This window comes from Eurytemora carolleeae, unplaced genomic scaffold, assembly GCF_000591075.1.
Source record: "Eurytemora carolleeae unplaced genomic scaffold, Eaff_2.0 scaffold47, whole genome shotgun sequence".
Classification (NCBI taxonomy): domain Eukaryota; kingdom Metazoa; phylum Arthropoda; class Copepoda; order Calanoida; family Temoridae; genus Eurytemora; species Eurytemora carolleeae.
Genome location: NW_019396039.1, coordinates 434,004 through 456,791, shown reverse-complemented (window position 1 = coordinate 456,791; position 22,788 = coordinate 434,004). Strand labels below are relative to the sequence as shown.

At 31.8% G+C, this 22,788-nt stretch overlaps 3 protein-coding genes across 6 annotated transcripts; 1 reads left to right on the top strand and 2 right to left on the bottom strand.

Moving 5' to 3' along the window:
* Nucleotides 1-2,283: 2,283 nt before the first annotated feature.
* Nucleotides 2,284-3,593, bottom strand: LOC111700297 (transcription factor AP-1). The gene is made up of 2 exons (XM_023471172.1): nt 3,435-3,593; nt 2,284-3,282 (listed from the first exon to the last, which is right to left on the bottom strand). Exons 1-2 carry the CDS (start codon nt 3,519-3,521, stop codon nt 2,410-2,412), a joined length of 960 nt encoding a protein of 319 aa, XP_023326940.1. The 5' UTR covers nt 3,522-3,593; the 3' UTR covers nt 2,284-2,409.
* A 2,407-nt stretch (nt 3,594-6,000) lies between these two features.
* On the top strand, nt 6,001-16,759 carry LOC111699974 (uncharacterized). Of its 2 annotated transcripts, none has more exons than XM_023470787.1 (15): nt 6,001-6,539; nt 8,175-8,229; nt 8,491-8,581; nt 8,916-9,221; nt 9,451-9,539; nt 9,895-9,959; nt 10,112-10,220; nt 10,591-10,725; nt 11,109-11,176; nt 11,620-11,686; nt 11,996-12,107; nt 13,025-13,138; nt 15,004-15,122; nt 15,370-15,428; nt 15,643-16,759. In XM_023470787.1, the coding sequence occupies exons 1-15, from the start codon at nt 6,526-6,528 to the stop codon at nt 15,707-15,709; spliced, it is 1,470 nt and encodes a 489-aa protein (XP_023326555.1). In that variant the 5' UTR covers nt 6,001-6,525; the 3' UTR covers nt 15,710-16,759. The 2 variants fall into 2 exon arrangements, with proteins under 2 accessions (XP_023326555.1, XP_023326547.1); XM_023470779.1 differs by having other exon boundaries at nt 6,002-6,539; nt 8,160-8,229.
* Nucleotides 16,760-16,761: 2 nt separating this feature from the next.
* Nucleotides 16,762-19,741, bottom strand: LOC111699987 (putative uncharacterized transmembrane protein DDB_G0292500). Of its 3 annotated transcripts, none has more exons than XR_002764881.1 (5): nt 19,651-19,741; nt 18,527-18,752; nt 17,853-17,932; nt 17,607-17,704; nt 16,794-16,838 (listed from the first exon to the last, which is right to left on the bottom strand). XR_002764881.1 is itself a non-coding variant. In XM_023470797.1 (4 exons), the coding sequence occupies exons 1-4, from the start codon at nt 19,713-19,715 to the stop codon at nt 16,778-16,780; spliced, it is 450 nt and encodes a 149-aa protein (XP_023326565.1). In that variant the 5' UTR covers nt 19,716-19,741; the 3' UTR covers nt 16,762-16,777. The 3 variants fall into 3 exon arrangements, 1 of the variants encoding a protein (XP_023326565.1); XR_002764879.1 differs by having other exon boundaries at nt 17,880-17,932; XM_023470797.1 differs by lacking the exon at nt 17,853-17,932 and having other exon boundaries at nt 16,762-16,838.
* Nucleotides 19,742-22,788: the final 3,047 nt, after the last annotated feature.

Sequence of the window (22,788 nt, the reverse complement as noted above, 5' to 3'; positions counted from 1 at the left end):
TATTTTCTAAATTGATAAGATGACGTTTTACAGATTAAGGAAGAACATTATATTATTAAAATTACATAAAGAGGCCGGTTCAAATTTTAACCACCAACGCAATGCAAAGTTATTGATCAAAGAAGGATTTGAACCGGTGATAGGCAGTTTAAATTCTGTCTCTGAACTAATGAAAAGTACGAAAATGTTCCTTTTGTCATTACTGGCTCGAACTGCAATTGTAAACTTAATTCTGTCTGTTTCAAATCCTTTAATTTACAATTGCAAGAGTGTTTATGGCAGATTTACCAATTTTAACCATTTATGATCGTTATACTCAAACTGTTCAGGTCGTCAGTAAAGTCATATTAGGGGCATACGAGCCCCCCCCCCTAGTACGCCCCTGCCTGTATCCTCGAATACTGTAAGAAGCGCCTATCAAGACCCAGTGTGTTACTTCTCTCTGAAAGCTGAATGTATACTGGATATGTATTTTTAATGTTTGTTTATATCGTGTATTCTTCTATTTCATATTTATTCAATATTCATAAACATTTCTGTGGCCTGTGTTACAAACGCAAATTTTTCTAATCCCTATATCTTCGCAACCTGATAGTGTAAAACTTTAAAGCTTCAAACTTAGATTATTTAATCTAACCGAATATCTAAGGTCTACGTCATTGAGTTGCAAAGATATATGGATTAGAAAATCAGAGTTCGAGGCAAAGACTCAATTTCTTCAAAGATATTTTTTGCTTTGTTTATTGTAAATCCTCTTTATTTTCTAAACACTTTTATTCTTTTGATTTTAAATTTATAGATTTTTAATTTTTGAATTATGGATAAAGTTCTACATTTACTTCCTTAATTAAAAATTTTTATTTAGCTTAAAATATATATTTAAGCTTGCCACAAAAGAAATCAGTTTATCCTCTTTCCTTTCTTTAAGGAACTAATTTCGCAACTATGATTTTATCTAGTTTTCTATCTTAAGTCTCCTGTAGCTTAAGAAATAACAAAGAAAAACTTTTACGAGATAAATTATTGTTTCTTTTTATATTTTGTATGGACAACACATATATCTCACTACCATTTAGCCAAGATAAATAGGGTCAATATTTCTTGTACGACTTTCTATCTTGTACGGGTTGTTTAAAGGAATTGATTTTTTGCAACAAACTAATATTTTCTAACCTCTATAGCTTTGCAACCTAATGGTGTAAACCTTTGATATTTCAAACTTAAGACTATTTGATCTACCAGAATTAATAGTTTGAAATATCAAAGGTCTAGGAAAACGGGTTGCTAAGTTATAGGAATTAGAAAATCTGAGTTTGTGGCAAAAACTCAATTCCTTTTATAATCAAAATCAATTTTGGCTATTAGGTTATACGTAAATGAATTATTAAATATTTATATCAAAGGGAATTGAGTCTGCCACAAACTCAAATTTTCTAATGGATATATTTTTGCAACTTGAGGGTGTAAACCTTTAATATATCAATCGTAGATTATAGATTTCATAGCTTTTAATAACTATGAGGTTTACGACATTGGGTTGCAAATATATAGGCATTTAGAAAAATAAGAGCAGACTTAATTCTTTTGCTCAAAAAAACATGCTTATGAATGAAGTATTTGTTATGAACGGAATTGAGTTTTGGCCACAAACTCTGATTTTCTAATTCCTATATCTTTTCAATCCAATGTCGAAGACCCTAGATATTTCAAACCACGAATTCAAATAATCTTAGTTGGAAATATCAAAAACACTATCAAGTTGATAAGATACAGGAATTGGTTTTGTTGCAAATATTAAATTCCTTTATTAATATAAACAAGAATTGTTTAAGTGTTTAGTTGATTTTTAGTCTACCTGTTAAGAAAAAAGGAATCTAAATACTATCCCCAAACTTAAATTTTCTAATCCTTATGTTTTAGATGCGTCCGAGATCTTGAGAAAAAGTATTAAAGGTCAATAATAATAGTCTTAAGTGTATTAGCATGAAGTATTAAAGGTCAATAATAAAGGGGTTTATCAGAATGCTAAGTAAGATAAGTTGGGATAAAATAATTGGAGTTTGGGGCTCGCGCTATTTATCAATTTCTTTTGTAAAGTTTTTCTTTTTTTTACATTTGATTATTGTATATTCTTTGATTTTCATATTTTATATCTACAGAATATCAATTTATCTTTTTAATAATTAAAAAAATTAATATTATTTCACTCCTTTTCTCTTTACTATTTTTCTAAACTAGATAAATCATAAGATTTGGTGTTCTCTATTGAAAAGAAATCCAATATAAACAAAATAAATCTCTATTTTCATAAATATTACTTGATTCAAGTTACATTTGAACGTTTGGCAAACAAGCATTTTAAGTTTTCACTCGGGTTTACTGTCACTAGCAAACTTTGTACTAAATTTCTCATGAGAAGGAAGAGGAGGTCTCAGACATCATCTTGATCTCACATCCACTACTCACGTGCTCTATAACCTCCTGCTTAAGCAGAGCTACGCTGGACTTCATCTTCTTCACCACCGCGGCTAGATCAGAGTTCTCAGTCTTTAATTGCTTAACTCTATCATCCAGTTGGGATATTCGTTCTAACTTCCGTTTTCGGCATTTAGACGCGGCCAGACGATTTCGCATTCGTTTCCGTTCTAGTTTTATTCTCTCCTGGGCGTCCATATCTATAGGACTAACTCCGGAGTTGGAGTTGGGAGACATAAGGTTTGAATATTCTCCTCCGGAGAGGGACTGGTCGTCTGGTTCGTCCTTTACGTGAATATAACTGTCAGAGGAGTCAAAGGACCCTGATGCTCCTGAGTTAGGTCTAGAGTCAGGTCTAGGGGCAGGGGGGAGGGAGAGAGGGAGATTGTCCTGTTTAATAACTTTAGAGGAAGAGGGAGGAGGGTTGTTATGTGTCACTGCTACATTAAGACAAGCCAAGGTATTTGCTGCAGCTACCGAGGCCTCACTGATAACTACTGTTGAATCTGCCTGCTTCATCTGCTCCAGGGCGACCTCGAACCCCTTCGCGTACATCATCTGCTCCTCAGTAACCGATTTGGGGAATGTATATCCGTTGGGGGTTGGAGTTGCTAAACTAGGATTTTGACTTAGAAATTTCTCTAGCTCTGGAGAGGTTAGTTTTAACATTTGAACATCAGGAGAAGTTAATAAACTTTGGAACTTGTTTCTTTTTGAAGATGCAGAGTTTAGATCAAGAGTTAAACTTTGTCGTTTCCGGTTTCCGACTCCGGTCGGAGGTTGCATTTTCCCGGAGATACCCTTCTCCTGAAAAGAATAATATTTTTATTTATAATTTTAAGATTTCAATTCAAGGCCATACTTATGTCCTAGCCACCTGTACAGCTGTATTAGAAAGCTCAGGATCTAAATTTTCATAAAATTCAAATGTTTAATTTTTAAAAACGTAATAAACTTACCATATTATTGGATAGTTTTGTTGATTTAATGATGTTAACTCCGGGTATAATATACACAGTTTCTCCTGCTGGAGAGAGAATATACATCTAATCTTCACTCTTTACACTAGCAGGCCTTAACTTGATCTGCAGGTCTGGCAATGAGTCACCAGCTATACACCCAGTATTATATATACTCCTCATTGGACACTGCGTCCGTTCTCGGAATTGATGTCATCTATCTCGCTTTCTATTGGCTGCTGATGTATCCTTGTTCCTGATTGGTCAGATGTTATTGACGTCATGGGGAATATTCTAGGTAGACTAGCCTAGGCTACGTCAGGCAGAAGTTTGCTAACTTTCTATCTAACTAATCTTTGGAAATACTGAAAACTTACCGAGAAATATGCAAAGTTCTTTGCAAATTTTTTAGAGTTCAAATATAAATATCTAACTGTTTCAGTTTAGTAATAATTATCTTAACTTCAAACTATTCAATTAATATCTTTATAAATTAATATCATGCAGCATGATTTGATAATTATTTAAACATATTTATTTTCCTCTATAAGTAAGATATAGTATAATATATACAACAAACAATATACGTTACATTTAGTATAGGCGTATTCAGGGGGGGGGGGTCATGGAGTATTTATAAACCATGAGTTCGAGTTCATGGACCCCATCTGAAAGACTATGTTTTTTCCCATGTTAAAATGTAATTCCAAATTTTTATTTTATTTTCAACCTTAATATTTTCTCTCTTTTTACCTAAATCGCAATAATTCATTCATTTTATTGAGAATCGTGCAAGTACGTGGTGTCTATTCAAAAGATAAGAAACATATAATTACAATATATTTGCTCACATTGTAAACCAAACGTTTCTACGTTTCTCCGCGAATAAAAATTTGTGCAATTTTCAAGAATACAAAAAGTTAAAAAAAAAATAGAGATATTTTTTGAAAAAAATGTTATTATTTGAATTAAGGAGCTTTCTCATAAAATTTTCCTTATTTTTCACACCTCCTACTTACTTTGACCAAATATGTAACAAACGCGATCAAATCTTAATAATTTCGGAATTACCAATTTGCAATTATACTTCTTAAACCAAAGTTTAAGAGCTTTGCAGCTTTAAAATCTTCAGATGCAGGACTAAAAAGAGAAGAAATAAAACTCTGTTGGTCGTTATTTCTAAAACCAAAACATAAGTCATACAAAATTAAAGTTCAGCTTTTTAACTCGTTATTCATTAATTCCTACCCCAGGTTGTTTAAACTAAATTGAATAAAACAAGGAGTGTGTTCTTCTATCGGCTGCTGGCTGTTAAAATAATCAAAAGCATTCTCAAGTAGAACAAGAAACATGAATTAGAATAAACAATATTTTAATTATGTATACTCGGAATAATCTACACACATGAAGAATTCCAGAGTACTTTTTTTGAAAATTTATCTTTAAAAATGCTTTCAATTATACTCCGTAGGAAGGGTTATAATTGTCATTTGAATTTAAAATATGGAACATTATTTTATAGTTTTTTTTGTTAAAAATGTTTTGATTTATTCTGTATCTATAAAGAACATTAATGGCACATTCAATTTAGTACATTTTAAACATTACTTTGGTTGTTGTACAAATTGTAGTAATATACACTACTTATAATAACTTTGAAATAAATCCAAAATTGTCTAATTCTTAATGAAATCCTTCATATCTGGTAATTTAAAAAGCTAAAAAAGGCCGACCACATGGAAATGTGATAATTAGGTTTTTTGATTATTGTTTCTAAAATCTTACTCATTTATAAGTAAATTGACGAACGAATGCCGCAAATTTTTTTAAATATCAAAGACGATCGTCTAGCCGCATCTCCACTGTAATGTTTCGTAGGAAACCACTGTATTCCCTGTATCTAAGTAAAAACAAGCACAAACAAAAACTAAAGTGACTTTTTCAATAAAACTTGATACAAACGTATATTTTTTACAAATTTTGAAGAGTCAAAATCTTTAGCTTTACAGAAATGGAAAATGTAAGATAATATAATATGCCAGGACATATCATGTGTTTTTTAACTGGATTATGTTATTGCGTGACAACAGATATATTAATATTAGGTTCTAGGTTGAATATCCAGGTTATAAGTTGAGTATCCAGGTTCTAGGTTGAGTATCCAGGTTCTAGGTTGAGTATCCAGGGTCTAGGTTGAGCATCCAGGTTCTAGGTTGAGTATCCAGTTTCTAGGTTAAGTATTCAGGTTCTAGGTTAAGTATCCAGGTTCTAGGCTGAGTATCCAGGTTCTAGATTGAATATTCAGGTTTCAGGTTTAGCATCTAGGTTCTAGGTTAAATTTACAGGTTTTATGTTGGGTATCCAAGGTCTAGGTTGGGTATACAGGTTCTAAGTTGAGTATCCAGGTTCTATGTATGTAAGTATCCAGGATCTAGGTTGGAAAGTAGGTTGCCCTATACTAGAGTTGGGTGCAACCATGGCAATATCAAGAAAATCTTTAAATTCGTGGAATTCTCTAATATTCAGCAATCCTCATTGTCTACGAAACGTTGGCACCTGGTTCTGGTTTGTGAAAACTATTTAATCCTTGTTTTATTGGAGGGAGGTAATATAATATGATAATATTAATTTCTTATTAATCCAGGTATAAAATTGTTAAAATGTTTGCATGAAAATATGAAAATAATTATGTCTAGTGCAACCAGGCAAATCCTTTAGTATGGACGGGTCGGATGAAATCATCTCTCCGTACAGGACCGGAGTCTAGAGAGGGTTGGTGGAGGAAGGAGTAGCGCGGACTGATCCGCCGGATTGGGTGCAGTCAGGTTTCCATCTTTTGGATGCAGGGTTTAGTTTACTCCATGAACAGAGTTTGTTTGAGCCTAGAGAACTAATATTTAACTCAATACTCCTAGCTGTACCCTGAGCAGCAATCCTTATTAATCTAAACCTGTGTATCAGAGACAATTGTCTGAAAAAAGTAAAGTGAAACTAAACATAGGACCACGCCTAGACAGACTTTCTCAACTTGACAAATATAAAATATATTACTCACGAATATTTACTCACAGAGTTGAACTCATTCACAAACATGGATCTTCTTCGGTAAGTTTAATCTTGTTTACTTGTTTACTTGTTTACTAACATAACGTAATCAGATTGTTGCTTTGTAAACTGAAAGACTAGTTACAGGAAATATATATAAATATCATGCATGCATGTGTGTAAACCTTATACACTGTGATTCAAATGTCGAGATTTAATAGTCATTGAAATTTTACTTCTTAACAAATTTTCTCTCAATGTAAATCTGTTTTTTTTCTATCGTTTGTTTGCAAAAAGTTTTGAGATGTTAAGTTTGATAGGTTTCAAATAAAAGTCAACAAATTTTCCTAAAGGAATTTAGTCTTTGGCACAAACTCTAATGTTCTAATCATATATGTTTGCAACCCAAATGTTTGAATTATCAAAGATTGCAAAGATAAAGGGATTAGACAATATCAATTTATGGCAAAGACTCAATTCCATTATTTCGATAAAGGCCGGGTAATTAACAGATTATGCCTGTGTATGTTTAATTAGGTTTCTTTTTAAGAATATCTCAAAAACTTCTCAAAATTCGTGTTCGTGTTGCAGTATTCGTTTTCTGTTTTCGTGTTGCAGTATTCGTTTTCTGTTTTCGTGTTGCTGTCTGTGTTTTCTATTTCTATGTTGATGAATTTGTTTTCTGTTTCCATGTTACAGATTTGATTTTTTTCGTTCTGACTCACTGCGGCTGTATTTGTTTTCTTCTGTTTACATTTTGCAGTTTTCTTTTTCTGTTTCCATGTTTTAGTTTTCATTTTCTGTTTTCTTTGTTGCTGTATTTGTTTTCTGTTTCTGTGCTGCTGTATTCGTTTTCTGTTCTCGTGTTTCTGTGTTCTTTTCCTGTTGTCGTGTTGTTGTAGTTTTCATTCTAAGTTTCCACGTTGCTGTGTTCGTTTTCTGTTTTCGTGTTGCTGTGTTCATTTTCTGTTTCCGCGTTGCTGTGTACTCTTTTTTTGTTTTTCGTGTTGCTATATTCGTTTTCTGTAACGTGATGCTGTCTTCGTTTTCTGTTCCGTGTTGCTATCTTCGTTTTCTGTTTTCTATGTTGCTGTATTAGTTTTTGATGAATTCGTTTTCTGTTTCCGTCGTGTTGCTGTTGTTATTTGCATGTCTCTTCGAGTTGAATGTTTGCACAATAAAACAAAAACATAAAGTCTTAAACATTTTAAAATTATTTTTAAGATTTTTGCAGGCCGTTTAAAAGTTAAAGAATACTTTTTTGTAAACTCACATTCTTTGAACAGATGCCTCACGATTTTTGCAATTTAAAAAAAATGTTGTGTCTATAATATTTATATAATAGTAATCTCTGCTGGTCTATCTGTTTGTTCGTTTGGATGTCTCATCATATCTAGTTAACCCGTGGACCGATTTGTTTAAAATTTTGATTAGGGAACCCGGTAGAACCACGGAAATTCTTAGTTAAGTGGATTGCCTTTTGAACAAAAGTTAAGTTCCAGGCAAAGCTGGGTTTCCAAGCTAGTTTTTAATGTTCCACTATGCATGCAGTATGCATATATGTATTTTGCATATTCAGCTGTATTGTTTGCAAATTCTGTCTCAGTCAATTTGTTATCTTGATTTTTTTGGCAAGTTTTTTATGTGTAGCATGTACATTGAAACCTAGATATCTTTCAGAGATTTGTGTTGTAGTGGGTTCGCTAGGAAAGCTGCAGAAGACCTGGCAGAACAATATGGAGGGGAGAAGGTGCAGAACAATTTACATTTTAGATCAAAAATACAAAAAGGAATTGAGCCTTTGCCACAAACTTTGATTTTCTTATCTCTATATCTTTGCAGCAAAATGTCGTAGAACTTAGATATTTGAAATTATAAATCTAATGTAATCTTAGTTTAAAATATCAAAGGTTTCCAACATCAGGTTGCAAAGATAAAGAAGTAATACGTTTTAGTTTGGGGCAAAAACTCAAAGTCAAATTTTTATGAATATTAAAAAATCTGCTTGTAGGGAAAAGATTTTGTTGAGGGAGCGTTCTCTCAAACCTCTGCTACTGGAAACCAGTCCGAGCTCACTAGCTTTCTGGTCAACTCTTTTACAGGTACTTAATATAACTGCAATTCGTGATAAAAATTATCTTTGATCTATATTATCTCTGATCTATATTATCTCTGATCTATATTATCTCTGATCTATATTATCTTTGATCTATTTTATCTCTTATCTATATTATCTCTGATCTATATTATCTCTGATCTATATTATCTTTGATCTATTTTATCTCTTATCTATATTATCTCTAATCTATATTATCTCTGATCTATATTATCTCTGATCTATAATTTCTCTGATCTATATTATCTCTTTCTACGTCATCTCTTATCTTTTTTATCTCCGTTCTATATTATCTTAGATCTATATCATCTATGGTTCAGGAAAGCAGCAGATGAGCCTGGAAGGAATAATGGGAATGGTTCAAGGTAGCGGAGGAGAACAGCTCCGATCCCATGCAGAGCAGAAGGGGTTGGATCCAGCTCTCCTCAATGGTGTGATGAACCTACTAAAAGGAGGAGGAGGGGATACCGGAGACGGAGCTTCAGGAGGAGGAGGAGGGTTTGATCTCTCCAAGCTAATGAAAATAGTTGCTCATCTTACCAAGGGTGGGATGAACGGTGGAGGAGGAGCAGATGGATTCCTGGACCTGATCGGAGGGATGGGTGGAGGGGATGGGAAAACTGGAGGTAAAATAAGTTTTTATTACATTTTTAAAAATTTCCAAAACTAAAACAAATCAAAAATGTTTGCACATTTGAGTTCAACTAACAAATTATTAAATCAAATTTTTTTTGCTTATTGAAGCTTATCAGAAAAATTTGTACGGAATTTTTTATTTTTGGTCAAACGAAGTTTACTTTTAGAGATTCGGAATGGACGAAAGTTGAAAATCCCTAATATTTTGATTAATTGTAGAGTCTAGTATGGGAAACCTTCTCCAGATACTTCAGGGTCTAGCTAAATCCTACTTCAACGTCAAGGGTGGTTCATCTAGTGCTATCCAGGTACAATGAACCATGTTTAATTCAAGATCTAAATTTCCTGAAATTAGAGGATATACATATGAAACTGTGGAATAAGAAAACAACAATGAAGCACTCTTGATCTTTTAAATAAAACACATATTTTTTACCAGAAGATCGAAAATCAACTTATCTAAGGAAATGGGTCTGTATCAAGTATAAACTGCAAAATTACTATGTTTAATGTTAATTGAACTATTTAAAATAATGAATTCAGCGTTACAGTCGTCTTCTTATTCTACAGTACGATTAAATAAGTTTTTTATCCTTAAACAATAGATAATTAAAATATTCTATTTCTTCCCTTTTATTTAACCTCAATTTTGAATAATTGCAGAGCTGGGATGCAGCAGGAGCTGGGAATAATAAAAGTGATAAGAATTTTCTCAGTTGGGCGCTCAGGTATTAGCATTAATATTATTATTAATATTAGTATTATTATTATTATTATTATTATTATTATTATTATTATTAATAATAATACTATTACTGTTATTATTATTATTATTATTATCATTATTAATATCATTATCATTATTATGATAATGTTCTAGTGTGATAATGGATCTGATATTTCCTGGAAAGAAACCAAAAGAATTGATCGAGGATAGGCAGGATGATGATATTGATACTGGAAAAAAGAAGAAAGACGATGATGTCAAGGTAAAAAAAAACAACAACAACAAACCACAATTTTAACTTTATTTTAATTCCAACCTTTATTTGCTTTTTTGTAAACATTTTTGATCTGAAAATAAAGTTTGATGTGAGGGTCCCCTAGCGTGATAGAAGATGTTTGCAAATAAAGAAAGAACTTAACTGACACTTGTGACGTCAGAATACAGCTGTACTGAGAGTGTACAAATTCTACGTTGCCATCTATTGTACTAGAATCTATTTGTGGTTCCCCAAGTTTTGGTCCTCTAGTTAAAAAATTATGACACCCCCTCTCTCTTCCTCCTCCCATTTCCGAATGGCCCTTCCTAAATAAATTGCAGACTGTAGAACCAATGTTTAATAATTTTGCCTTCAGGGTTGGTTTGACGGTCACCCTGAGATCGGAAAGATGCAGAAGGATATATTTGATGATATCTTCGATACAACGGATGATGATAATAACGATGATGATGATCCAGCTCCGCTCATCCCAACCCCTACAGATTTCCAGGTAGAAAGGTGTGCGTTGTTATACAGTTGTGTGCACAGTGCTGTGGAGTACACTGTACTGTGCATAGTAATGTACGCTGTTTACAGTACAATGTACATCATGTACAATTCACATACACATATACACAGTACGGAGGTGTAAAAAGTACAGTTGTGTACAGTGTGGATATTACATGGTTTACACAGTACAAAAGTGTACTCTTCATATTTGTGTTTGCAGTACAGTGACCGTACACTGTACAGTAGAGAAATGAAAAGTTTGAAATATGATCTGTTTTATAAATAATTTAATTATCATAAAATCAACGTCATAGTTTTTCGTGTTTATAAAATGTGCTTTTAAAAAATCAATTAAATTGTTAGAATTGAATAATTTTTTTCTAGGACAATTGCAGTTGTCTAGATAATGCATCTATTCTTTTTATTAACACAAACCTCCTTCTAGAGTACAGGTAATATTTAATAATTAAAAATAACAATATCAATAACAATAATAATAATATCAAAAATTAAATGTTTAATATGTTTACACGATAACACTCGTATTCATATTTATAATAATATTGCTATTAATAGTTATAATAGCAATATTTGAAAAAATAATAATAATTATAATAATGATAAAACTAACAATAATAATAATAACAATAATCTATATAATAAAGCTCTTTGCTCATATATTTTTATTTATTTGTATATATGTTAGCAATAGCTGGCCAAACGGATGGACCGAATGGGCTAAAATTATTTGAGGGAACCCATGGGTACCCTGGGGGTAACATAGGCTAAAAAAATCGAAATATTTTTTTTTTCAAATTTAAAGAAAAATCCACCGGCAACGCCGGGCACTTGAGCTAGTGATATTTATTATATAAATATATGATTTTATCCCAAGGAAAAACTGGAGGTTCCTGTACTCCAGCAATACCCATGATCAGAGTATTGATGAGTTGATGTCTAAGGAAGAAAATATTCTTTTAAGAATACAAAACTATAGGTTTACTCACACAAATAAGACTTTAACACGACCTGAAACTCTTTCAGTATGGCTGAATGGTTGAATAGACTCTTGAAAATATTGTTTTAAAATAAAAGTCTGAAGTCCCATTCTCTGAGGGTACTGGGTATTCCTTTACTTTAAAGAAACTGTATTTTTTTCACGTTTTTTTGTTGCTAAATTCAAAATCAATTATACATGATATTATTATTTTTTCGCCATCGATTTAAGATTGTCTAAATTCAGATTTAAAAATATTTTCTCCGGGTTCTAGATCTGCTACAAGGGTCCAACCATCCTAGTGGTTCAGGACGGATCAGGACGGAAGTTTGGAGCTCATGCGTCCTCGTCCTGGTGTGATACTGAGGGAGGTTGGGTTGGAAACGGTCAGTTAAAATAATTTGATTTCTTTTAATCCCTTAACCTTAAGATAAAAGGTTTAATCAAGAATCATTTATCCTTAAATCTGAAGAAAGAGCTTTTAAGAAAGGGAAAATTTTCTGTGTTTTTTTTCTGGAAATTAAAACGATGAGTTTATTTAAAGAAGAGATATATAGTTTCTTTCCTTTGTGTTTTGTAAAAGAATAGAGTTTTTTTTCTTACCTGAACCTTAGATAAAGAGATTTCTTACATTAAAGAGTTTATTTTCCATTTAAACCTTAGATAAAGAGATTTCTCACATTAAAGAGTTTATTTTTCCATTAAGACCTTAGATAAAGAGATTTCTTACATTAAAGAGTTTATTTTTCCATTTAAACCTTAGATAAAGAGATTTCTTACATTAGAGAGTTCATTTTTCATTTAAACCTTAGATAAAGAGATTTCTCACATTAAAGAGTTTATTTTTCCATTAAAACCTTAGATAAAGAGATTTCTCACATTAAAGAGTTTATTTTTCCATTTAAACCTTAGATAAAGAGATTTCTTACATTAGAGAGTTTGTTTTTTTCATTTAAACCTTAGATAAAGAGATTTCTTACATTAGAGAGTTCATTTTTTCCATTTAAACCTTAGATGAAGAGTTTTCTTACAATAAAGAGAATTTTCCATTTAAATCTTTGATAAAGAGTTTTGTTCCAACAAAAAATTTTTTTTTATTTACATATATAGTTCGGTTACAGGATAAAGTTTCTCACCTGAACCTTAGATAAAGGGGTTTCTTAAATTAGATAGTTTAATTTCTTCTCTAAACCTTGAATGAAGAAATGAAGAGTTTTGTTACATTAGAAAGACTCTTTTTTTCACCTGAAACCTTACATACAGAGTTTTGTCTGAAACATCCGGTAAAGAGTTTTTATTCTAGGGGAGAGTTTCCTGTTCTCCCTTGAACCTAAGATGGCTGTTTTCCATTCTACCGGCAAGGATGAGAACTATCAACTCCTAACTCAAGAACTTCTAGCCATGGGTGGCTCTAAAGGTAGAATTAGACCATGGTTTTTTAGTTTTTCGGCATTTTTGTTTTAATCAAGTAGAAATACCCGGCGTTGCCCGTGCCCATTAATCTTCAGGTTTTAGTCTACAGAAGACGACCTTGTCTGCCTAAAGGGATAAGCCAGCATCCTATGCGGGGAAATGCAGCGTTTTTATTGAAGTTACATTCTTCTATTTTTACTGCTTTGCCGGCTATATTTACCTGACATACTTACATACTTATTTGCTCTGACTTTTGTATAAGATGTATAAAATCTCATCATGTGTTTTGTGAAATGTCTGTATTCTAAATGCCGTCTTCCTATGTTATCCCTGTATTGTTACATCATGATAATAAGGAAAACTGAAATCATAAACCTGAACCATTGCATGTTAATCCTTCTCAATTCAAGTCAAATATTTTTTCCTTAACACAAAATTTCGATTTATACATTTCGCACTCTGCAATCCATCTTTTCATTTCAATTTTTAGGTAAAAATTGCTCTTTTGAATCGTCAGTTATACCCACCTGGATTATCTTTTTTAATACATTTTTATTACAAATAAAGGTACGGAGAATATTTCCTTGATGTTCTTGTATCTGTAGGAGTATACGGATTAGAGATGATAATGTTCTTGTATCTCCAGGAGTATACGGATTAGAGATAATAATGTTCTTGTATCTCCAGGAGTATACGGATTATAGATAATAATGTTCTTGTATCTCCAGGAGTATACGGATTAGAGATAATAATGTTCTTATATCTCCAGGAGTATACGGATTAATAATGTTCTTGTATCTCCAGGAGTATACGAATTAGAGATAATAATGTTCTTATATCTCCAGGAGTATACGGATTAGAGATGATAATGTTCTTGCATCTCCAGGAGAATAAGGATTAGAGATAATAATGTTCTTATATCTCCAGGAGTATGCGGATTAGAGATAATAATGTTCTAGTATCTCCAGGAGTATACGGATTAGAGATAATAATGTTCTAGTATCTCCAGTAGTATACGGATTAGAGATAATAATGTTCTTGTATCTCCAGGAGTATACGGATTAGAGATAATAATGTTCTAGTATCTCCATGAGTGCACGGATTATAGATAATAATGTTTTTGTATCTCCAGGAGTATACGGATTAGAGATAATAATGTTCTTGTATCTCCAGGAGTATACGGATTAGATATAATAATGTTCTAGTATCTCCAGGAGTATACGGGTTAGAGATAATAATGTTCTTGTAGCTCCAGGAGTATACGGATTAGAGATAATAATGTTCTTGTATCTCCAGGAGTATACGGATTAGAGTAATAATTTTCTAGTATCTCCAGGAGTATACGGGTTAGAGATAATAATGTTCTAGTATCTCCAGGAGTATACGGATTAGAGATAATAATGTTCTTGTATCTCCAGGAGTATACGGATTAGAGATAATAATGTTATAGTATCTCCAGGAGTATACGGATTAGAGATAATAATGTTCTTGTATCTCCAGGAGTATACGGATTAGAGATAATAATTTTCTAGTATCTCCAGGAGTATATGGATTAGAGATAATAATGTTCTTGTACCTCCAGGAGTATACGGGTTAGAGATAATAATGTTCTAGTATCTCCAGGAGTATACGGATTAGAGATAATAATGTTCTATTATCTTCAGGAGTATACGGATTAGAGATAATAATGTTCTTGTATCTTTAGGGGTTTACGGATTAGAGATAATAATGTTCTTATATCTCCAAGAGTAAACGGATTAGATATTATAATGTTCTTGTATCTCCAGGAGTATACGGATTAGAGATAATAATTTTCTTGTATCTCCAAGGGTAAACGTATTAGAGATTATAATGTTCTTTTATCTCCAGGACTATATGGATTAGAGATGAACAATGATCTATCTGGTGGAACCTCGTCTGGAGATATTGAAACCTTCCATACTATTCAGCTCTCAGAGGACCCATCTTTTAGTATTCAGCATATTGAGGTAACATAGATAATACAAGAAATTTATCTGGAGATCAGTACATCCGGTTGTGGCATCCCCCCGTTACAAAAAGATGCATCTTCCCCCCCCCCCAAAAAAAAAATCTCATCTTTTTGACAAATATTTTAATTTTAAGTTTTTTAAAAAATGATTTGTACGTATTTTAAATATGTATTCATTTTTCCCAAATCTAACATGTTTGCAATTTGCGTAAATTATCTTTATTTTGAGTTGTTTAAAATCTTAGGTTTGGGGACTTGGTCCTGAACCAAATCCTGAACAGGAGAAACAAAACTCTCGACCAAGGTACTTTCTTCTTTATATCTTTTTTATATTTCTAATGATCCTCCATTAATAAACTATTTAATCACAGCAGTACCCTTTAAACCTTGATAAAAAGATTTAAAGATAAAAAGATATTTTCATTTTATCTAAAAATTGCTTATCTTCGAATTTCCATGGTGAATTACATTCTTTATAAGATTGAATTTAAATCACTTTAATATTTGTGTTTTATTAGGCAACCCAACCTGCATACAAGGGGAGGTAACGTGGATATGCTGGACTTGGAATCTCAGATTATGTAAAACTGGACTTTAATCATTTACTTGATGTACTCATGTACTTGCTGGACTTAATTACTTGTACTCATGTACTTGTTGGACTTATCAACTTGTTTTACTCATGTACTTGTTGTACTCATTTACTTGATGTACTCATGTAATTGTTGTACTCATGTACTTATTGTACTCATTTACTTATTGTACTCATTTACTTGATGTACTCATTTACTTGATGTACTATGTACTTGATGTACTTGTTTACTTGTTGTACTCCTGTACTTGTTGTACTTATGTATTTGTTCTACTCAAGTATATTGTGTACTCCTGTAATTTTTGTACTCAAGTACATGTTGTAATCAAATACTTGTGTTTTACTTAAGAACTTATTGTAATCATGTACTTGATGTATTCGTGTACTTTACACAACCTCGTACAAAACTCAAAATCATTAAAAACACAAACTTGTTCGCCAAATCTTGAAAATCCTAAAATATTTGAGACAATGAAAGAATAATAAGAAAGCTAAAGCAATTTTCCGTTATGATTAAAACGTTTAAAATACAGTACATTACTTAAATGCGTTTAGGGGTTTTTATACAGAAAAAAAACACACTTAAACTTTAACATTTTTAAGATCAAAGGCTTTTCTAAAATATGAGCAAATGACCAGAAATTGTCCTTTTTATTTGACAAAAACACAAATAAAGGACAGACTTGTCCTAATTCAAAAGGACGGACTTGTCCTAATTCAAAAGGACAGACTTGTCCTAATTCAACTGCCTTAATTCTAGCTGTAACAGTTCATCGTCCCGCTTCAGATATATTTTCTTATATATGTATAATCAATAAATGGTTCCATACGCTTTAAAACTATTTTTCTTGCTATTATGTATTAAACAGTTCTTTCTATACCTGCCCCCTCTTGAGAAATAAATTATCTGAATTTAACCCCCTCCCCGTCCTCACCCCCTTAATGAAAACTCCTTTTTAAACTGTTCTCTGTATTGCCTCTGTTAATTCTAAATTTAAAATGGTATATTTACAAATTTTACAATAAATACTATTTTTTAATAAGTGTTAGTTTCATTTCATTCAGCAACTTTTTTTCAGGGTTTCTTTTAGATCTTGTATGATATTATTTCCAGGGAGCAGTCTGTAATACAAAGATCAAAATTAAAAGAAATTTGATTTAAAATCTAATTATGAAGATTGATATTCATGTGTGTCACAGAAAACAAAGACAAAATGTGCTGTAAATATAAAATATATAGGGAAAATGGCTATGAGAACTATGAAATCAAGAAATAGAAAGACGACATTTAATTGCTTAGTTGCTACAAAAAAAATAGATTCAATTTGTTAGAAAATCAACTTATATAAGTTAAATGGGTCGGTGCATTGCTGTGATTTATGTTCATTAAACTATTCAATATCTCAACTTGAATATATCAGTCGTCTTCGTACTTCACAGTTTTATTGGTTCCATTCTACAAGAAGTTGTGTTCACGTTTTTAAAGCCCTTTGGTTCAAGATTTACAAATTCTTAATATTTTCACAGATTTACAGGTATAAAAGTGTTCTCCTGGCTTTATGACCCTCTGCCCAGAGATTCAGTCTTTTAATAAGAGGTTTATGGTTTAAAAATTAGTAAGCCCTTGTTTTAGCGACCAAGTTCACCCATTGAATGGTTCTTTACCCTTGAAAAGCTTTTTATTTATTTGCTTTGTAGAATAGATAATTAAAGATTTGTGAGGTTGTATATGCAGTTTTTGATGGCTTTTGAGTTAGAGTGGAAAAATGTAATGTAATTTGTATTGAGGAATAGGGGGGGGGGTAGGTTTTTTCTTTATCGTCAATACAGAATATGGATTAGGGGGGGGGGTAGGTTTTTTCTTTATCGTCAATACAGAATATGGATTACCTATGAGCTGTATGAGCTGAAAGAGATAGAGCACAACTAGGACGTATCTCCAGGACGGATTTGATCCAGGATAGCAGAGCAGTAGAAGCACTTCCTTCCTATTTCAGGAAGATAATTTAGATTTGTTGTTTACTGGGTGTTTTAAGTCACTAGCTTTAGATAAATAATTTAGATTTTTTATTTACTGGGCGTTGTAGTCATTAGCTTTAGATAAATAATTTGATATGTTTTCACAAGCTTTTTTACCTAACTTCTTTGTCTGGCAAAGAATACCTTGCTACAATGATGATGTTTTATAGCAAGATTGGTCTTGGTCTTTGTATGTTCTAAATAATTATTTATCTTTGTCAAAACATTAAGTTGGGTTTTTAAATATATATGAAAAAAATATCTGCATAAAAATAAGAGTAGTCTAAACGCCAACATAAAATGTAATATTAAATTTTTTCTTAACTTTAGAACAAAAATCGGCATATTATACACGAGAAAAATTATAAATTTTAATTTTACAAATAAACGGCTTGATCATAGAATCTTTTTTTAAACTCTTTATTGCAAATATTCCACTACTGCTGGTATAAACATAGATCCGTTACTAATTAATGGGAGCAAGGGTAAATATTTTGGTAGGTGAGATCATAGTGAGATCACAGCTCTACTCAAACCTAAGATATGTTTACTCATCTCAAACTCAAATTTTGAAATCTTTGCAACCTGATTAATATTTTAAACTTTGCAACCTAATGATGTAAACTTTTGATATTTCAAACTTTATCTCTTTCATCTATCAGACTTTATAGTTTGGAATATCAAAGGTCTATGCAAAACCAAAATCCGATTAGAAAACTTGGAGTTTGAGGCAAGTAATCATCATTGTCCAGTTCAGTAACCTCAGTTCCTGGATAGTATGGTGTACTAACCGTGTGGAGTAGATGAGCTAGAACCTGGTCGGAGAACGGATCCTCTTCAACCATCTGGTTCAGAACAGATTCGGAGAAACCTCGTCCTCCGTTGTTGTTGTTATTATTATTATCGTTGTTATTATTGTTGTTGTTGTTGTTATTGTTGTTGTTATTATTGTTGTCGTTGATGTTAGCAATGAGGTTGACGACAGTGTTGACAGAAATGAGCATAAACCCAATATAGCTGAAATATTCAATATTCAGATAATAGGGATAATAACAGATGAACCCAATATAGCTGAAATATTCAATATTCAGATAATAGGGATAATAACAGATAAACCCAATATAGCTGAAATATTCAATATTCAGATAATAGGGATAATAACAGATAAAAAGCGGAAATTTATTATTTGGTCATATTGAAACCGGAAACATATTAACTGCAGAATCAATATTGAACTTGGAATCCTGGATTTGTTGTTAAAAACGCTAAAGAAACTGATAACTCTCCTCAAAGTCTAATTTTCCAATCCGCATATCTTTACAACCTGAATATATCGACAATTTAAACTATTGTTTCTCTTAGATTGAATATTCAAAGTTTTACACCATTTGCAAAGATATAAATAGAAAAAATTAAAGCTTGAGCTGAGAGTTCAATTTCTTTGCGTTTGAATTTGCACGCACCATGTACACTGTACACTGTATTGATAAATCTATAAAATTGTACTGCAAAATGGGATATTTTCACAAATATCTTTACGCTGTGGGTGTACATGAATAAGTTTTATATCATTAACGGGAAAGTTTTCGAAAAAAAGATTAGTTTTTCTATTTAAAATATATATGATAAAATGTATCGATAAAAGAAAGGTGTACGGGCTGAGCTAAGATCAAATATTTACCAAACCAGTGATGTTTATATTTCTGAAAAGAGAAATTTATTTCTGAAATGTCCTCAACGGACCCAGCAAGTTTTTATTAGTTAAACCAAGCCATCAGTAAAGCGTTAAAGCTAAGGCCAAGATAAACAGTTATTTTGTAGAATTTTATGTAATTCAAATCTTATAATTGTTCATCTTCTTAATCCCGGTTAAAATTTTAGCTAACTCTCCCTTTAGTATGAGGATGAACTGAACCTTATTGTAGAGAGGGAGCAACCCTGTTCTGCAGACCTACTTTCAAATTCATGTAAACCTTCCATCCTATCTCTATTTACTCCTTGATCAGGGTTCACTGTTGATCTGTATAAAACTAACCCTGGAGTCAGGTATAGGAAGGATATACCGCTACTCCAGGATAGTTTCTCCTCACAGTGAATTGTCCATGTAAAGATTAAGAAGGAATATCTGTATTGAGAGATGTTGGTACATTTTTATCTTCTTTAGAAAGCTTTAAAATTGATCTAATTATGACAATTTAACCAGAACAAGACAGAAAGGTCCAGAAAATGTCCACAAATCGAAAATCTAAGAAAATCGTTTTTAAACCAGCTTAACCCCGATGCTTCTGAGGGGGGGGTTGATTTGAAATTATATTGTTATTGCTAGGAATTATTTGAAAGTTTCTCCAAGGATTGAGGACTGATATCTTTATGAGAATTAGTACTTTTCATCCTATACCATATCTTCTTGATTTAGTTTGGGGGTGGGCGGGGGAGTTGCAATAAACCCATGGATAGGTCGGGAAAACTACCTAATCTATGCATTTATAAATCTATAGATAGGTCTGGAAAACTGCCAAGTCTTTTTATTTATAAATCTATAGATAGGTCGGGATAACTGCCAAGTCTTTGTATTTATAAATCTATGGACAGGTCGGGAAAACTGCCAAGTCTATGTATTTGCAAATCCATGGATAGGTCGGGAAAACTACCAAGTCTTTGTATTTTTAAATCTATGGATAGGTTGGGATAACTGCCAAGCCTTTGTATTTATAAATCTATGGACAGGTTAAAAAACTGCCAAGTCTATGTATTCATAATACTATGGATAGGTTAGAAATAGTGCCTAGCCTATGTATTTGTAAATCGTCGGATAGATTTGGAAAACTGCCAAGTCTATGTATTAATAAATCCATGAATAAGTTAGGAAAACTGCCAAGTCTGTGTATATATAAAGCTATGGATATGTTGGAAAAACTGAGTAGTTGTTAGGGGATGAAATCCCCGAAAGAGGATTATAAAATCCGCAAAGCAGTAGCGTCGGATTCTATGTATTTATAAATCAATGGGTAGGTTAGGAAAACTGCCTAGTCTATGTATTAATAAATCCATGAATGTGTTAGGAAACCTGCCAAATCTATGTATTTATAAATCTATGGATAGATTTGGAAAACTACCAAGTCTATGTATTTATAAATCTATGAATATGTCGGGAAAACTGCCAAGTCTATGTATTTATAAATCTATGGATAGGTCGGGAAAACTGCCAAGTCTATGTATTTACAAATCTATGAACAGGTCGGGAAAAATTGAGTTTGCGAATTTTGCAGGTTTTCTAAAACCGCCAATATGTCGGAGAAATATATAAATCTTGTTTCTATCTCTCTACAATAGATATTTACTTTGGATTTTATGGCAGATCATAAACCCTGGATTATTGTTCTACAGCAATCAAGAAAACTAAAATATTTCAAATCAGGCAGAAATTAAATGACGACCTGGAACTATTTAAATGATGGTTTATATAAATAAAAAATATTCTACAATATTCAACAAAACTTTTAGATGATCTTTTTACAATTTCACAAAACAATTAATAAATATTTACAGAAATAAATGTTTGTAAGAACGATACACAGAGACCATGAAGATAGAAAATTAACCACAAAAAAATTTGGAATTCTGAAATGAAATAATATATATCAATTGTTCGAAAAACGTTTATGTCCTTGTAGATCATTAATCTAACAAATATATGAATTAAACCTATAAAAAGTATCGTGGGAATACAGTATTTTAAAGAGTTGGCCATAAAAGGTGATTCGTGCCTAGTAACAATTTTTCAAGTCGCCATTTTTCTGTGATTATATCGGATATATCGGATATATCCGATATATCGGATATATCGGATATATCGGATATATCGTATATATCGGAACTAAAAATGTTCGCAGATTTCTTGTTTAAATCAGACAGAGAAGCGATTATATATATATCTTCTATATGATAAAACAAGACATTAATATATATGTTCCCTCTGGCCGGCAATACGGCTGGACCGAATGGGCTGAAATTTTTTGTGGACACTCATGGTTAGTAGCCTGGGGTTGACATAGGCTAAAAAGTTCGATTTTTTTGCACGAGCCCTTTAGCTAGTATATTATATATCTATTGAAAAATTTCTTTGTTCGTCTGTTTGTATCCAATAAACGTCAAAACGGCTGAACAATCGGGTCCAATTGTTTTGCATGACCCGGTTCAAGAAAGGCGATCAAATTTGAAAAATGTTGCCTATAGAAAAAATGTCGACATTTCTTATTTATAAAAATTCACCAGTTACAACAGAAAAATCTGCGAAAATATTTGTTTATTGCGAAGTACGATAAAAAGTAGTGACTTGAAAGGGTTCGCGAAGCGCTCTAAAAGTCTAATAATTATATTTTGCTAATATTAATATTTTTATTTTCAATCTTATTCTTTTTTCGTAAGTATTCTGCTTTGCATTAATTCTTATCATCTTTCTCACTTTAGCCACTTACTTTTTTTGATAATTCTTTTTATTCTATCGGTTCCAGTAAATATTTTTCATTGAAAAACTAAACACTTTTTAATCATTATATCTTTAAATCTTGATGTCGCAAACCTTTGTTATTTCAAACTAAAAGTTCTACTAGATATAATTAGGCAAAGAAATTGAGTTTTTGTTACAAACTCTAATTTTCTTATCCCCATATCTTTTGCATTTCAATGTTGGAGACCTTAGATATTTCAAAGTATGAATTATTTTAGATCAAATAATGATAGTTTGAAATATCACAGGTTGCAGTAAGTCTTTTCAAGTAAGTATTAAAAAAAAATTAAATTCGACTTTAAACAAGTCTTTTCCCTCTTTTTTGCCACTTTTGGTTCTCCCTTTTAATGCAAATTATTATTAAAGTTGAATAATTATAAATATTTCGTGATATAACTGTTAATGTCCGAAAACTAAACATTCAAAATAGTTTAAAGTTAAAGTAAGAATTAAATACTTTCCCTTTGACAAAAGTTTTGTGTAATTATTACAATATTGAAGCAACTTGGCGAAAGTAATTTAAACCAATAATTCCAATAATTC